This window comes from Pyrgilauda ruficollis, unplaced genomic scaffold, assembly GCF_017590135.1.
Source record: "Pyrgilauda ruficollis isolate IOZ18807 unplaced genomic scaffold, ASM1759013v1 scaffold207, whole genome shotgun sequence".
Taxonomy (NCBI): Eukaryota; Metazoa; Chordata; class Aves; order Passeriformes; family Passeridae; genus Pyrgilauda; species Pyrgilauda ruficollis.
The window spans coordinates 94,975-111,782 of NW_024519985.1; the positions used below are offsets into that span (position 1 = coordinate 94,975).

The 16,808-nt window shown below is 34.9% G+C and overlaps 1 protein-coding gene across 1 annotated transcript in view; it reads left to right on the forward strand.

Moving 5' to 3' along the window:
* CFAP46 (cilia and flagella associated protein 46) overlaps window positions 1-16,808 on the forward strand; it is a 68,476-nt gene that overhangs the window by 12,727 nt on the left and 38,941 nt on the right. The window contains exons 11-22 of the mRNA XM_041467351.1: window positions 569-759; window positions 2,690-2,915; window positions 3,915-4,035; window positions 5,781-5,904; window positions 6,822-6,956; window positions 8,302-8,449; window positions 8,967-9,091; window positions 10,639-10,851; window positions 12,080-12,290; window positions 12,638-12,787; window positions 13,527-13,634; window positions 15,200-15,381. Coding sequence (XP_041323285.1) covers window positions 569-759; window positions 2,690-2,915; window positions 3,915-4,035; window positions 5,781-5,904; window positions 6,822-6,956; window positions 8,302-8,449; window positions 8,967-9,091; window positions 10,639-10,851; window positions 12,080-12,290; window positions 12,638-12,787; window positions 13,527-13,634; window positions 15,200-15,381 — 1,934 coding nt within the window. The remainder of the gene's footprint in view (window positions 1-568; window positions 760-2,689; window positions 2,916-3,914; window positions 4,036-5,780; window positions 5,905-6,821; window positions 6,957-8,301; window positions 8,450-8,966; window positions 9,092-10,638; window positions 10,852-12,079; window positions 12,291-12,637; window positions 12,788-13,526; window positions 13,635-15,199; window positions 15,382-16,808) is intronic.

Below are 16,808 nucleotides of genomic sequence, written 5' to 3' on the forward strand. Positions count from 1 at the left end.
TATGCAGTTGGAGAGGGATTTTGTTTGATTTTTTCCTGATTTTTTTTTTTTTCTTTCATAGCCTCTAAAAATAACATAATAAATGACAAGTCTGTTACTGTAGATAACATTGGCTTCTGGATTTAATAAGAACCAAGTTTAATTGACAGTATGTCAAATTCCATTCATAATATTTCTTTTTTTCCTCTTTTGTACTGCATCAGTAGCTGAATATGAAAAAAAAAAAAAAAAACCCAAAATGGCTAAACCTTCTGAATTCGCAAGTATTCACATTTATCAATTTTTGTTTATCACAAGAATGGGGAGTAGCTGACAGACTTCTGCCAGAAATATGTGATAGCAGCCTGGAGCACCTAAAAGAAATACTCCTTAGTTACAGATGCCTGTTAGGAAAAAAAAAAAGAAAAGAAAAAAAAAAAAAAGGAATTATTAAGAAAAAAGTTTCCAAAGTTTGCTGACTGAGGGACTGCTTTCTACTGAAAACAGTCCTAAGATTAATATTTGGAGTAACATGTAAGAAATTCCATTTATTAATGCACTAGTGCTAATTAATTTTTCATGTATGTAGGCTCAGCTGAAATTGATCAAAAATCTCGAATTTAAGTTAAAACGTGCAGTTCAGTTGGGAGATCCTGGTGTGATTCAGGTTGTTTGTGCAACCCAGTGGAATCTGTGCTTATCACTGCTACAACACAATTTGCATCAACATGTGCGAAAGCCATTGATCTCAGTTGCTGATGTCCTTGAAGAGATTGACAGGTAATTTTCAATGCTGTGTAGTTTTTGAAAGGTCTCAAAGCATCAAACTCATTTAAAAGCTCAAGTTCTTTGATATTAGGTGTCTTTGAAAACTTTCCCCTAGCTTGTAATAAATCTGTGTCTGCATGTTGCATACATTTCCCTGTTAATTATTTAAATGTATGTTCCTTTCAGGCACAATCTTACACTATTTAATGACCTGTAACAAATATTGAAATATTTTAGGAATTTTAAAATACTCTAATTAATCAAAATTATGTAAGAAAATTCCAAAGCTGCAGTATATGTATTGGACTGTGGTCTAGATTCTTGTGTTAACATCACTTTTGTTGATTACAAAAATAAAATTCAAAAAATTGCTTCTGAAAAAACATAATGGCTTCTATATTACATGTCAAAAAAAAAAAGACTCTTCTTGCAAGATACTATTTTTTGTATCTTTGGTGATACTCCTTTTTAATTAAAAAACTTAGTGTATTAATAAAACTTTTTTTTTTTTGAGGTATATTCTTCTCTTTGCTATTATGCTATACTTAACCTTAAGCACCTAAATATTTTCACATTTTTAACTTGAATTGAGAAGTAAACATTACTATTTGTTACATTGTTAACTGTGGACCTATGCATCGCCTGACTGTTAAGAGCAGAGATCAGATCCTTTTCAGTAGAGCGAGTCGCAATTGACACAGTCTGCCGTTTGAGCAGGACAGTAGGTGGTTTCTGCTGCATGTATTGCAGAGGAAGGTGAGGAATCTAGTTTCAGTGTTTTAAAATTTTTTTTCAGTTGCATAAAGAGTGGATATACACATGCATGAAAGCACTATATTGTATTACTGTGCTGCTATTCTGTTTCCATATAGAGAATTCAAGATCAGCATAGGCAACTTTGAAATGTTAGTAATGGCAATTTTCTACTGAAATACTGCAAGGAGATTTTGGAGAGATTTGGCTTTGTGGGTTTATCACGTGTATATTCTTAATAATCTGGCAGGCTCAGCCTCAATTCTGATGTGGTACTGTTTCTAGAGACTGAATGAAGTAATTTCTGTCTATTAATTTGCCTGTCTTAATTTTTGGTTTGATTGCAGCATTAATTATGGCTGCTTTGGTCCACAGGAAAAGGGTGGTACTTGCTCAGTCAGGCTGGCTCTGCTGTGGACATACATTAGTTCTATGGCATGATATTTGATAGGCTTGAAAACCTTTCTTCTCTCTCTTTTTCATAACATTGCTTTAATTTATCTGTTTTTTTGTTATTCTTCCTGAAATATTCAGTAGTAGTATGTAGAGCTCTGAGCTGTCATGAGCAGCTTCCCGGGGCAGGTGATGGGTAGGGAGCTGGGCGTACCTGAGCCTGGAGAGCGTGCAGTTTTTGGTGAAGGTATGCTGGCTTCATAGAGTACTGTCTACAGCACCTGGGTAGAGACTGTACTTAGAGTGAACGTGTATGCCTGAGGTGAGCCACATCTTTAAAAGAGCTGAGCAAATATGACCAGGGCTAGAGTTTCAGGAGTATTAGCATCTACTTAAACGTTAGGAGCAGAGAGTGAACTTTTGACAAAAGTCCTTATTCAGCACATTATAGTTTCTCTGTCAGTTAAGTATTTTTGAAAACCTCTTCACCTGATTTGCACACCTAAGCAGCACTGAAAAAGAGTTCTATAAATATGTAAAGACCAGTTAGTCCACAAGATGTGTTGCTTTCTCCTGCAGGGTCAGTGAAAGTAATATGCAGTAAAATTTTCTTATTAATTTCAGTTAAAAAGGCATGATAGTGAAAATGAAAGCAACAAGTCAGTTAAAAAGAGAATATAAATTTTAATACTACAGTCACTTTTAATTATTGAGTTTCACTTTCGGGTGAGTTTTAGGTCTAGGAATTTTAGTGTGCCTTATTTTAACAGTTTACACTTAAATTTGTAATCTTTAGCACGTTGATTTTGTTGCGTTGTCAAGTTCATATGGAAATAGCTCGTATTGAAGAAGATGGGGATAGACTAGAGGCTGCTCTGGAACATTTGCAAAAAGCTATGCACCTGAACTGTGGGCAGTATCAAGAACATCTAAGACTGAGTTTTAACCGCCTTCGTTTGAGTGCTATGCTGTACGAGTCACCTGAGCATCTAGAGGATCAGGCGGTAATGCTGATTGAACAGGTGAGTATGGAGAATGAAGTCTGTAGCTGGATAGGCTTGCTTATTAAATTCCAGCAGGGGAGAGACAGCTGTTTAGTAGAACTGCATATTAGTAGAGCCAGCATCAGTTTGTTTTCAGCAAACTGTCTTTGCTTTGTTGCCTTGAAGTGGTTGTGCTGCTTCACAGTCTGAAGATCATAATAAAGGACTTTTTTTCCCAATTCTTTCAAAGCTTATTTCTTGGGAAAGGCAGGAAGTTGTTAACTAGCAGAAATATCAGGAAAAAAAAATAGCTGTTGCCAATAGTTAGGATTTCAGGATTTCATTACATGAAACACTTTCATGTAATGAGAAGCACAGTGTCCAAATTGCTAAACGTCCTAGCTGGCTATGAGATAAATCAATATCATGTGGCTGCCACTAAATAATATACTCTATAGTCACAATGTGGGCACTGTCAAGGGTTACTGCATCTAATTCTGTTGTGCTGCCTTAGCACCTAACAAAAATCATACTGGCAACTGATTGTTTTCCTGGTTTAAATGCTTTTCCATACAAGCTTACTCAGTTTATATGTTGCTTTAGAAAACCCCTCCTCCTCTGACTTTAGTTAGTTCTTAGCAGACCAGGATTTATAAAATTTTTTAGCAATTCCTAGTTACTGCAAACTGGATATGTTACTGTTGGTTGTAAATAAATTCTGTTCTTTGTTTGAAAAGGTGTAACATAATGTCAGGTTATATACTGAGGAATATACTCCAAAGATTCATGAGAAGCAGAAACGGCACTTTGTATTAAATTATCTGTGGTGTAATCATGTGAATATCAACAAAAGTTCCACAGTCACTTTCAATGACAGTCATGCTGTTGAATGATGTGTAAGATACCTAAAGATACACAATCCCTATGGGTATTTTTTGGTAGTTGCAAGTTATATGATGTGTATTCTGTTATGTTCAGTAAATAAGGTCTAGCTGGAATATAAAATGAACCTTATAACAAGTTCTTTTCTTTATGTAGGCCAAAAGGGGAAAACAAAAGGATAACATGAGGAAAAAGAGATCACTTCTGGTAAACGCAGGTCTTGCATTAGCTCCTGACACATTTCAAAGAGTCCTTGACAGTGAAAATGAAGCTAAAGGTAAAGTATGTGCCTGTGACTTAAAGTTACTAACTTTTCTTTGCACACTCTTAAAGGCTGGATATAGCATCTAGGGACAGCATATAGGGGATATTGCAATACAGATGAAGTGATAGTTCTGCTGAATTCTGTGCCAGACTTCCTATTATTTTCACTAGGGATAAAAAAGGTGTATGGTGATACTGGAAAATTTGTTGATTTCCCCTCCAAATTCCTCTGAATCCTACTGTTGTGCTGTATTGTGCTTTAAGTAGTTCTATTTTCACTATGTACAATTCCTGAATGTTTTTAACGAAGGTCATTTTTAAGTGGTGTTTTCAGAAATTTCACCCAATAATACCCAGTGTTAATTACACTGGGTATTCTTTCTATATTGTAATTGTCTTTCTCTTCTAAGATCTTGCCTTTGAGAGCTCTAGTTTTGCACAGAAATTTAGGTGTGAATTCATTATTTACTTTCTAAAACATGGAACATAAATGGACACATTCCTCATGCCCCAAACAGAAAAACAAAATCAGTTTGTGATTATACAGCCTCTGGTTGAGGAAGAGTGCGTAGGGAACAGACTTTCCAGACAATCCAACAGTTTGCTTTAACTGTTTTGTACTATCTTGGCAATAAAGCAAGTATATGTATGTGACTAATTTTACTAACTTTGAGTAAAACCAGTGTACTCCTGCACTAGAGATTATGTTGGAGGAAGGGAATGCTACAGAAAGAGTCCTGTTGCTTCCAGAGCAGCCTGTGTGTGCTGTGGAACACCATGCAGCTCGCTCATGCTGTCTGTTCAGCCAGGCCACAAAGTTCACCTTGCATATCCCCATTTCAAACTTGATCAACTAATCACTTACAAGCCAGGGTCATATTTACAGATCACCTATTCCACTCTGCAGTCCTTTTAAGAATGTGAAAACTATGTGTTGCTGGAAAACATTTTCATAGGTTATTCAAAGTGATAAAATTTATTGTATTTGTGAAATGAAGATAATTAAAATAATGGACATCTTGCTGTTAAATTTTAACTTGAGAACTGTACAATTACTTTTGAAGTTCCTCTGAGAATAAATCTAAGCACACATTAGCCTTCCAGGTGGAGTCTTTAAAATGAGCAAGATTATTACAACATTGAAGCTATTACAAAACTTCTTTTGATATAATATTTATCAAATTTTGTTCTGAAAACTTTCAGTTGTTTCTTAGGCTGTCATCCAAGCAGTGAGTTTTTGCTTTTTCTATGGCTTAAGTTGCCCCAAGCTGAACACGTGTATTGAAGGAGTAAGAAAATACATATGCAAATTTATTATATTAAATGTACATAGGACAGAACATCAGACTTATATGGTTATTTTTTCATTTCAGTTGCATTAAAAAACTTTCTGTTTTCAGAAAGAGTGTGTACTTTACATATTACGTGGTTCATTTGCTCTTGAATGAACCTAACTAGAACACTACACGTCCTGTCAGAAAAGAGGTGTATTTGAGATATCTGGATACTAAACAAGCATAGATCAGTTTTGAATGGGACAACTGTATTTCAAGATACAGGAAAAAACCAAAATAGTTGCTGGTAGAGTACATGATTTTATGTTGGTTGATTGGATTGGGGAAAGCTTGAAGAAATGAGAAAAGGGCTGGATTTTGAGTGTTTCAGCAAGGAATTATGGATCTAATTCCTTGCTGTTCTTCTGGATTTTAAAATTTCTAATATATAAAAACTACCATTAATTTTTATTTCTTTACCAAGTTTTCTCAGGTAAAAGTAATAGTCAAATAAGCTACCTCTGTGCCAAAGCCCAACATCATACTAAAAGTGTGGAGAAAGTTGATGAACATTTGAAACACTTAAGAAATGGAAATGGCAGAGAAAGGTAATTGCTACAGACCTGAAGTGTCTCTTTCATCTTTTGTAGAAGTCTTTAAGAGGAAAGGTTCTGTCTCAGCGGTTTTTAGTGGGTGGTACCTTGTAAGAGGTTGAATGTTTCAGCCTCTGGCAACGTATTGAAGCGTGTGTATAATTTCTTGTCCGGAAAGCTCTATTACATTTCCATGCTATGCAGAATTGTATTCTTTCCCTGTTTCTATCCTGTTCTTTCACATGCACACTTAAACTCACCTGTTCTATTGATATGAGCCCAACTTACAGAGGGATGCATGGAAAAGTCTTGTACTTGATGAAGAATTGATACTTGCAAGTGTCTTTTTAAGTCCTTGTACCTAAAAAGCACAGGATGTGCTACAACTTTTTTGGTAAAAAAATTAAGTAGTTCATTCTGAGAGTCAGAAAGATTAATCTGTAGAAAAATGACAGGTTTAATTTTGACTATTTATATATCCTTTTGTCATTCTTTAGTTAAAAGGATGTGTCTACCTTTTTGCTGCACTAAAAATTCCTCTGCTGAAAATTGCGGCAGTTGTTTCTAAAAGATTCTAAATCCAAACTTGTTTTCAAGACTTATTTTTAAATTCTCAACATTAGTTTTGAAATATTTAGTTTACTTTGTGAGATAGAAAATGAGGGTTGTCGCACATGTTTTGAAACTTCAATAGAACTACAATCCAAGAGAAGAATTCTGTCTCTTGGAATGCTGAAGACATTATTTTTAGTAGATAAAGTAATAGTGTTGCCTTTGCTACTGACAAGAAGTCTTCAATTTATTAATTTTGATTAGATGTAATTTTTTTTCCTGATGGCCATCATTATTGACATGATAATTTTTGTCAGTCCTGAACTGTGGAACCTAATCCTGCTTATTAACTAATTTTATTTATGCTTTTTCTTGGGTAGAATTATACTTTGGGCAGATTTGGCAAAAGTTGCATGTAAACAGGAAGTGTGGGATGTCTGCCGCGCAGCATGTAGATTTTGCCTCTTGTATGATGATATTTTGTTTCGGGAGGTAACAAAGCATAAAGCAAGTAAGTGAAAAATAATTTTCAATGTTGTAAGGAACTTTTTAATAATTTATTTAAGTTATTAAAAGGAATCAGACAATATTGTTTTCTTTCCTCCCATTCCCAACGTTCCCTGAATTTCTTTTCTGGCACTGCATGTTGGCATACATGGAATATTCTTTCTACTTCCAAATCTAGAAATCAGACATTACATTTTTTTTGTAGAAGCCATACTCTGCTGTTAGAAATATTTCACCAGTGCTGTAGAGAAGCACTTCTATGAAACGCATCTACCTGTCTTAACAACAGAGGCGAATGGTCATCTAGGTCCATATCATTCATGCCTGATGGAGCTGTAGAAAAATGGGTTGTAAGTCACTTAGTATGACGCTCTCGTGTTAACATTTTTTACCCTTTAATCTCCTATTAGTGAGCGGTTCCTCTGAGGTATCCAACATTGTACCTTATTCCCTGAGGGTCTGCTGGAAACCTAGCACACATTAAGAGTTTTTAACTTGGGGAAAAGCACTTTCAAATCACTCTCTGCTTACTGGCTTTTAAAAAAGTTGGCTTTGTCAGGGAATTTGTAAAACTCACATTTAAGAATAGATGAAATGTTTTTTCTTTTCACTAGCCAAAGTTAATTGAACCTATTCCACATTTTTTTCAAGGTCCACTTAAAATAACACATCAGTTTGCTGGTTTTCTTTCACAAGTTTTGTATCTTCAGACTAGCCATGTTTAGTCTTTTGTCTTCTTTCCAAACAAAATAAGGAAAAAATAAGTACACTTACCAGAAACTGAAGGCAACCATGTGCCAAAACCATCATGAATAGAAAGTGGAGTGTTATTAGAAACTTTGTGTTTATATTAAAACAATCTTAATCTTTTCTCTTCATTATTAACTAAAGAAAAAGAATGCTGTTTTTACTCTTTACAAACGTGTGCATTACCAGAAAGTCAATCCAGTCCATGATTCAAATGCACAAAGACTTTAGCCTCTGCATAATCCAGTTCTATGCTCCACTTCCATTTATGGAATAAAATTGAAGTAGAGGCCATGGAGTCTATTCACACTGAAATTTCAGTATGCATACTATGACTGGAGCAAGTTCTTTGCTGCAAATATTGAAGATTATAAATTAATTAAAATGCAGCAAAATCACAGGTAAGAAATGCCTCAATACTGCTTGGGAACAGGTTTTGAGTGCAATAAATCGTAATAATGTGAAAGTTACTTGAAATAGTTAAAAATCTTTTCTTGCTAACTATTCCATGTGAATTTAAGAATTATCTAGGGATTTGTAAATTTAAAAATGAAGATGATGATTTGCATGGAAATAATAATGGGTTTATTTATTTTTAGCACAAAGAACAAAGAAGAACACAGCTAGTGCAACTATGATGATTGATGGTCAAGGTGACAGCTCATCAGGAGAATCATTGCTGCCTGCTAAATCCTTTTCTTTTGAAGCAGATTTACTCAGAATACTAGCAGAAATAAGATTTATTAATGCAGAGGTAAATAAATTACACAAGTGTCATTCATATTTGTTTCATTTTGTTTTATATACAAATCTTGAAGCACTGGAATTTTGAGTTAAGTTATTTTCTATCTTCCTAGGAAGTAAAGGAAGTGGTTTCATGAAGCAACCTTATCAAAATACTGTGTGAAAGTAACTGTAGCAATAGTTTTATTGCAGGTGCTGATAACACTACAAGAGATTCTACTGTAAATTTTTTACATCTGACATTACATTTCTGGATCCTTGAAGTTCCAGCATGATTGAAAAACTTAAATATATAAATGATGGGTTTTTCTCCATGTAATTATTTAGTAAAATTAGCTGTAGACAATTTTAAGCTTATGAAGTACTGACCATTGTACTTGATATACTTGTACATGCCTGTACAGCATTTGAAAAAACATTTTGGTTTTATTTTAATTTTTGAAGAGGTAACAGCACTATTATGAAGTAATAGTCTGTTTTTACAATGATAACCTGGGTAGACAATTTATTTCTCTGTGTCTTTTCAGGCAACTGTTCATTTATTGAGGTTGCAGGGAGTCAAACTGAATGATCATGCTGTACCTCCAGAGGCAACATACCAGTGTCGTCCAGGATATCTTCCTGACAGTGATCCAGAATGGAAAACATACAGGTACTTTTTTGTAATACATATCAAGGGACTCATTATTATGGGACACCAATGATAAGTGCAAAACCTGTTACTGTTTACAGTAACATTACTGTTTCTCCTTAGTAAAATTGTCACCAGATTCTCCATTTTTGTGGGTAGTCATGGGAAACAGGAAAAAGATCTAAAAAATAGTTTGAGATATTTTTTCTTAGGTTTCCTTTCATTCTGGAGTGTGGATTTTTCATTTAACATTTATTTCTCTGAAACTAGAAGCTAGTGTTCCCAGCTGAAAAATAATTAAATTCTTGGACATTGACACTTAGAGAATTAAATTCTGGATTTAAAAATATGTTTCCTCAAATCAAAAAGCACTTTTTGTCTTGCTTTATAGCTCCTATACATACAATGATTTCATAGTACTGAATGCATACGATGAATTTTTCCAGTTTGCAAATCTAGTGTGCTCCATCCAATCAACTGAAATGAATTTGGGAGAGTAGAATATAGCAAGTACTCTTTTTTACTTGTCTGACATGATTATTTCTTGTGAAGGAGAAGAAGGAGGAGAGAGATTTCTGAAGATGATGCTTAGACTCTGTGCTGTTCACATTCATAGTAATACCAGCTTTATTTTACAGTGGTCATGTCTTGAGAGATCAGGATGGCAGAGTGTCCCTAGGTCTGTTCATTAAATCTGAAAATTAAGTAAAGTTTCTCACACTGTCTGATTGCAAATGTTCAGTAGAACGGGAAAAATTATAAACCGATCATGGCCAAGGGGCAAAGAAGATGAGAACTCTGTTCCAAAATTTGCTACTAGCTATTTTTGAGTTTACCTAATTAGATTAAAAACCCATAGGAAGAAAAGGACTTTGGTCTGGTACTGTGCCCTGTACCATTGTTGACATTGTTGACCCATTGTCAGTTTGTGCTTTTGACTTTATGACTTTGAAACCATGGCAATTCTGTATGATCATTCAAGACTGTATTTTTAGCATTGTTTTTTCAAAGTAATAGTACATTTTGATAATTAAGAAAGAAAATAAATTTATTGAAAGAAAGTTATTGCATAGACTGTGAAAAAAATGTTATTTTATTTAAAATGATTACAGCATTTCAAAGTACCTGGAAATGTCTTTGAGTACAAGAACAGATGCAGTTTTGAGTAAAAAAGATGAGTCCTTAACTCTCAGATGGCATGCCTCACCTATATCTATATTCAGCTAGAGCTTGACATGGTTATTTGATTTCTAGCACTGATGGGTGGATTCACACACGCATTTAAAAAACCCAAATGTGTGGATGAAACGTGAATCATAAACACTGCTTTTTAAGATAATAGCATTTGAATGTCAGAGACTATGCATTTTATGTTGATGCTACTTCCTTTTCTGAACCATCTTCTCATTGAAGTGAAATATAAGTCAGTGGATGAGAACTTAATAAATGCAACTGAAAAGTAATTAAATTTCTGTTCTTGTTGGTAGTATTGCATATTTAACCTTACGACAGAATTCCTTCTAGTGTTGAAGTTTTGGAATAACAGCTTCTTTATACTAATTTTGTAGTTTATGGATAGACAACTTATCTCGGTATGCTATGGAAAACTTCCAACGTGCAGCTGAAATAGGAGAAGAATTGAATGAAGCCTGGATTGTTCACAATGCTGTGGTGTATATCTTAAATTATAACAGACATGTGATTTCTTCAGGAAGACAGAAGGACATTATTGAGTATCTGCAGACTCTTCTTGGAGCCATCAAGGCTGTTGGGCATGATGGGTAAATTGAGATGTTTGGATATGAACATACTCTTTTTTTTCTAAAACACAGAAAATATTATTGCAAACATTGAAAGTCACTTTGTGCTGTGAAATATTTATTGCTGGCTTTCATTGGCAGTGAAAGAGCCTTGGTATAAATAGAGTAGCTCTGGAGATAAATTGTGAAAATTAAGTGTTAATCCTTTCTATTTGTTCATTGTTACTATGCACTGTAAGCCATGCTAACTTTAGACCAATAAATATTGCTTTCTCTTCAATGTGGAATAGCAACATGTGCATAGAAAATAGCATTTTGTTAAGTTAGTCAGAAAATCAGGAAAATTCTCTGAGACTCTGAATTTGCACAACAGCTCAAAATGCATTTGCTTGCTGTCAGTTCTCTGAACTTGAATAATTTTGGAAATATAGTTCATTGCAAATAATTCTAACCAGCTTAAGGTGATTACGACTGGTTCTGAAATATGAGAAAATAGAAAACAAAAGAAATAGAGGGAATGTGCTCATTAGTAGACCATGAAAAGGGGAACGTGGATTCCACAGTGGTTTAGAAAAATCCTGTTCTGCAGTAAATGCAATGGGGAGAATGATCAACCATTGTGGAATAGATACTCTAGATACATAATCAGTTTTTGACTATGTATCTATGAGACAAATTCCTAGATATTTTGGAACTTCGTTGGGAGTGACCTCACCACTAGTAGAGTAACGACCAGCAGCAAAGTTTCTTTTAACAGTACTGGGGAATAAACCTAAAATTTCAGTTTGTGCAGACTGGTAATACCTGCTTATTAATTTTGATACTTATATCAGTATGTACTACCAATAATCTCATAGATATAGTTAGGTTCATGTATTCTCAAAAAAAAAAAAAAAAACCAAAAAACCCCCAAAAATTTCCGCTTGGCAGTGGATTGGCATGATAACCATAAAAAATGTGAAGGGCTTACGATACTTTTTAAGAAAATGGTTGCTCTTTTCATATGAGAAAAAGAAAATGAGTGAGAAAAATTGGTGTTAACTGAAAATTGATTCTGGGTTTTGTAGTTTTAATCATTAAACTGCTTTACCAGCTGGCAGGTTTTTTTTGGTAATATCCATAATTTTGCTTTCTATGAAAAAACTAGATTTTCACGTAATGCTTACTTCTTGAAATAAATAACTTTATTCCTCCCTTTTATTTTGATCTGATGCAGTATGCATTTCTGATTTTTTATTTTCTTCTACAGAAGTACTGAAATTTTACTGATGTTATGTAATGCTTTGGCTCGAGGCCTAATTATTTCTTGGATTCCAAAGCCAAAACCTGCTGAGAAGATGGAAGATACAGCAGCAGAGAGTAGCAGTAAAGCTGCAACAAAGAAACAGGAAAAAGCAAACACCATCCAGTCTTTTTCAGTAGATCCTAGTGGATTTCCTGACATCAAAGCTGCCTTAGAGGTGCAAACCCCTGATTTTTTGTAGTCTCTTTAATTCTGCTGTCATATATTACAGTATAATGCCTTCCTATAAATTCAAGAGTAGAAGTTCTTTTTAAAAAAAGCTATTTCTTTTACAATTTCTGTCACCACAAATCCTCCCCGGATGCACATTGGAGCTCCTTACCAACTTGGGGCTGAGGACTGTAACTTCTATTTGCCTTGGGTTGACTTAAAGGAGATGTTGTTAGGCTTAGGCATGTGCAATAATCTAAAAATAACTAATGGATAGCATGTTCCATGCAAGAAACTTTCCACATTCTCCTATATTTCACTTTTTTTTTTTTTTTTGCTCTTCTTGGTGCTTAGGTTTGTGAATTTGCCCTAAATGCAATGACTGGAGCCATACCTAATGAAAAAATTTCTATTGCTGCACAACAACAGATCATTGCTACCTGGGTGAAAGCAAAGCAGTTAAATCAGCAGCAGATCAGACATCAGCATGGGACTCGGGAGGAGGTATGATTTCTCTGAAATCCTGCATAGTGTTGAAACTTTACAAAGAAAAGTTAAATTCATAAATTCATTTAATAATGACTGAAATTATCAAGGTACATTTTCTTCTGTGTATTTGATCATAATGTAAAAATAAATTATGTCTGTAGCTCAATACGGAACACAGCAAATTTTTCACATTGGGTATAGCAGTGAGTCCACATTTCTTAACTCTTCCTTATGCTGTTAGCTGCCATGGTGATGTTTGTCATATGATGACTGTTCAGCAAAATTGATTTTGAATTCACAAATGTAAAATAATAAAATGGCTGCATTAAAAGTGTTAAGAAAAATCAGCTATATTAATGTCAACATTTACTATGGCCTCTTTATATATGTATACATTATAGACCTGGTAAGCTGGAAAGAAATACTTAATTCTTATATTTTTATTTTACAGTGTCCATAAAACTGGAAAGCCTCAGTGGCATATGAAATTTGCCTTCATTGTATTGTTGATGTGGGCTTTTAGTGTTGAAACTAGTAGTTCAGAGTTCACAGTGTTAATTGAAAATATATAAATACAAAAAACAACCGTTTTAAGGACACAGTAGAGAGCAGGAATTGCTTAGAGCAAACTGAGGTTTTCAAACATTATTATTATTATTAGTAGTAGTATTTTGTCATCTCAATTAATGTCCTTAATAATATTAACTTGCAAAAAAAACCAATCTCTGAATGTGAATTTTTTATTTCTGCTTAGAAAAATGATGAAGCACGAAATCCTCTGGCAAGAATTCTTGTTGGTCTGGAAATGTATTCATGTAATGGCTTAGGTCTCATGGATTTTACTGTTCCTAGTTTATCTCAGGTATTTAAGGTTTATTTTATAAGCTCTTTAGTTTTAAGAAATTGTGTACTATGAATTTGGTTTCAAATTCAATTTTAAATGGAGTTTAAATTATTTTTGAAGCTTTTATTATACCATTATTTTCTTTAACCAAGAGATTAAATGTTTATGACAGGAAGGAGATTTTTGTGACAGAATAATTTTATTTATCCAAAGACCAGGTACCATTAGAATATAAATATTCGGTTTATGCTTATGTTGCTCTAGCAGATTGTTTCAGTAACCATCAGATGGGCGTAATGGGTTCAGGTGAATTCTGTATAGAACTATACTTCTAACCTTTCATTTTTCTTCTGGAGAAAACTTAATAGAAGCTTAAAATTGTTTAGGTTAGAAAAGCCCTCCGAGATCACGGAGTCCAACTGTTCCCCCAGCACTGCCGAGGCCACCAAGTGCCACACCCACACGACTTTCAAATTCATCCAGGGATGGGGTCTCCTTTTCAGTGAAGGAATTTTTCACAATATCCAACCTAAATCTCCTCTGGTGCAACTTGAGGCTGTTTCCTCTTGTCCTGTCACTTGTTACCTGGGAAAAGACACTGACCCCTCCCTGGCTTCAGCTCATTTCAGGCAGTTATAGGGGGGTTTGGGTTTATATTAGAAGCATTCAACATTTTAACAGAAAAGGTCACATTATAGTGAATTTACTTTTGACAGTTGCAAGGTGGAACACAACTACACTTGGTTACTATTGATTTACTGTGTGAAATAAAACTAGCAGGTTGCCAGGACAACCACAAACTATTACTGACAACTAGGAACTGGGTCCTTATGAATACATAGGTGTCTAATTCTAGTTGGTGTACAGATTTATGTCAAATATTATGAGTTAACTTTACCTATCACTTCACTGGCATAGTTTTGTATAGCAGTGTTGTAGTATCTTCATTTGGACCAATTCATTAACAATTACCACAATCGTAAAAAGGTGGACCTTTGACATGTACAAAAAAAAAGAAATGAAAACATTTAGATCCTATAATGAAACTATATATGAAACTACCTGTAACTGTCTGTGTCTATATGTATGTATGTTTAAGTTGGAAAAGACCTCTAAGATTATGGAGCCCAAGCTCTCCCAAGCTGCCACATGTATGACAGCATACACATGAACTGCTTTTTACAATTACTGGTTGTTGCAAAACAGCTTCTATGTCCCATTCTTATTTTTGGCTTAACTAAAATGGACTCTGAGTTTTGAAAGTCTTATTCCACTGGTTTTTGAAAGATGACTGAGGACATAGAACAAGTCCTGGCAGACACTTCTGGCCAAAAGGCATGCAGAATTATACCTGGATTTACATGCACTATGTTAATACTGCACAGTGAATGAGGCCTCTCTATTATATATTTTGATTGTACTTGTAGCTCTTTCATTTTCTAGATGGCTTTATCATATACTTGTTCCATACCTAGGTGGGTTGTGAAAAAAAAGCTTATAAAAACCTTTAATTTAAACCTTTTTTTTTTTTTTTTTTTTTTTTCTTTTTTTCTTTTTTTTTTTTTTTTTTTTTTTAATCCTAGTTATTGGATTTGGCTTTAGAATGCAGTTGGTCAGATTCCTTAGTGGAATTGCAGACACTGACACGACTTACATATTTTGCATATGTATCACAAGACTATGAAAGAGTGATGACTTGTTCCAAAAAGGTCTTGGAATCAAATGAGAATTTTGTCCTCAATAGAAATACTAAGAAATATGGCTTGTAAGTACATAGAATTTCGTATGATATGGTAATATACTTGAACTAAGTTTTGAAGAAAGTAAAGAGGGTAAATGTGTCTGGTCACACAATCAAAAATGGAAGAATCTTTTTTCCAAAGAAACTGTGCAGCTGCAGATGAAAATGAAAGTAAAAGGCAGTGGGAGATCCAGATTGTGGCTCTGGATCTTGTTCAGATAGATGAAGCTTGCTATCCAAGGGAGTCAGAAGCTTGTACATCTGTGTTTGGGTGTCTTCCTGAGAGCACTGCTGCTCTGAAATGATCTCTGGCAATTGTAATATTTTGACTCTTTTACAATCTCTAAGCAGAAAATAGCTGATTCTACTTCTTTTGATGAAGCAAATTGCTTTCAGTGCTCATCTGGCTCTAATACACTGAAGGGCTAGGTAGTTCATGGACCAAGTTAAAGCTGGGGGTGATGTAAGATACAAGCAGTTCCTGTATTCCAGGCTCTGCTATTTAGTCTGATAGCACTAAACCTATGCATATGGGTGCAATAGGAGTGTAACTAATTCCTTTAAAAGCCCAGTCTGTTACTTAACTGATATTTTGAAATTTAGCATTAAAAAAAACCAAACCCAAAAAACATATATAAATGGACCTATTGGTGGAGTCCTTTATTATAAAAAAAAAGTGATACCCTTTGAGCTCTCTATTTTTAAAGATAATTTCCTCCAAAAGCAGAATTTTATTTTATCCAAAGAGAAAATAATCAAGTCCATTTAATAGCAGTTTTTCTGAATGTAGGGGGTTTGAAATAAACATGTGAAAGATTTCAGATACAATATAGTGCTCATTTTTTAAATCTGCAAAATAATTGAACTTACAAAAACAGTATCTTGTTCCTTGAAGCTCATAGTTGTTTTCTACATAGGTTTAAGAACACATAAAACTATGTAAGTTATCTTTATATTATATAGATCATTTCAAAACTTCACAGAAATTCAGAGACTACTTGCTGCACGTGTAGCAATCTGCAGGCTAATGAAAGGTAGGAGGTTTGACTGTGCAGGCAAGAGCTGACAGCGCGGTGTGCAGGGAGCGCAGGGCAGTCCTTCCCGGCACAGCGCGGTGTGCAGGGAGCGCAGGGCAGTCCTGCCCGGCACAGCGCGGTGTGCAGGGAGCGCAGGGCAGTCCTGCCCGGCACAGCGCGGTGTGCAGGGAGCGCAGGGCAGTCCTGCCCGGTTCGGGCCAGCTCCTGCCGGGGGCAGCGCGCCCTCTCGTGGGCGCCGCCGCTGCTGCACGCATTTGTTCTTTTCTTACTAAGTTGCTGTTAACCAATGGTATTGACCAATGGTATCAATTTATTTGTGTATTCATTTTTAACTGATTAACTCTGGAAATGAAATCATTATTTTCTTCTACATGTAGTGGAGTGGGATCCCTGTCGATTTCTCCAGAGCCCTGG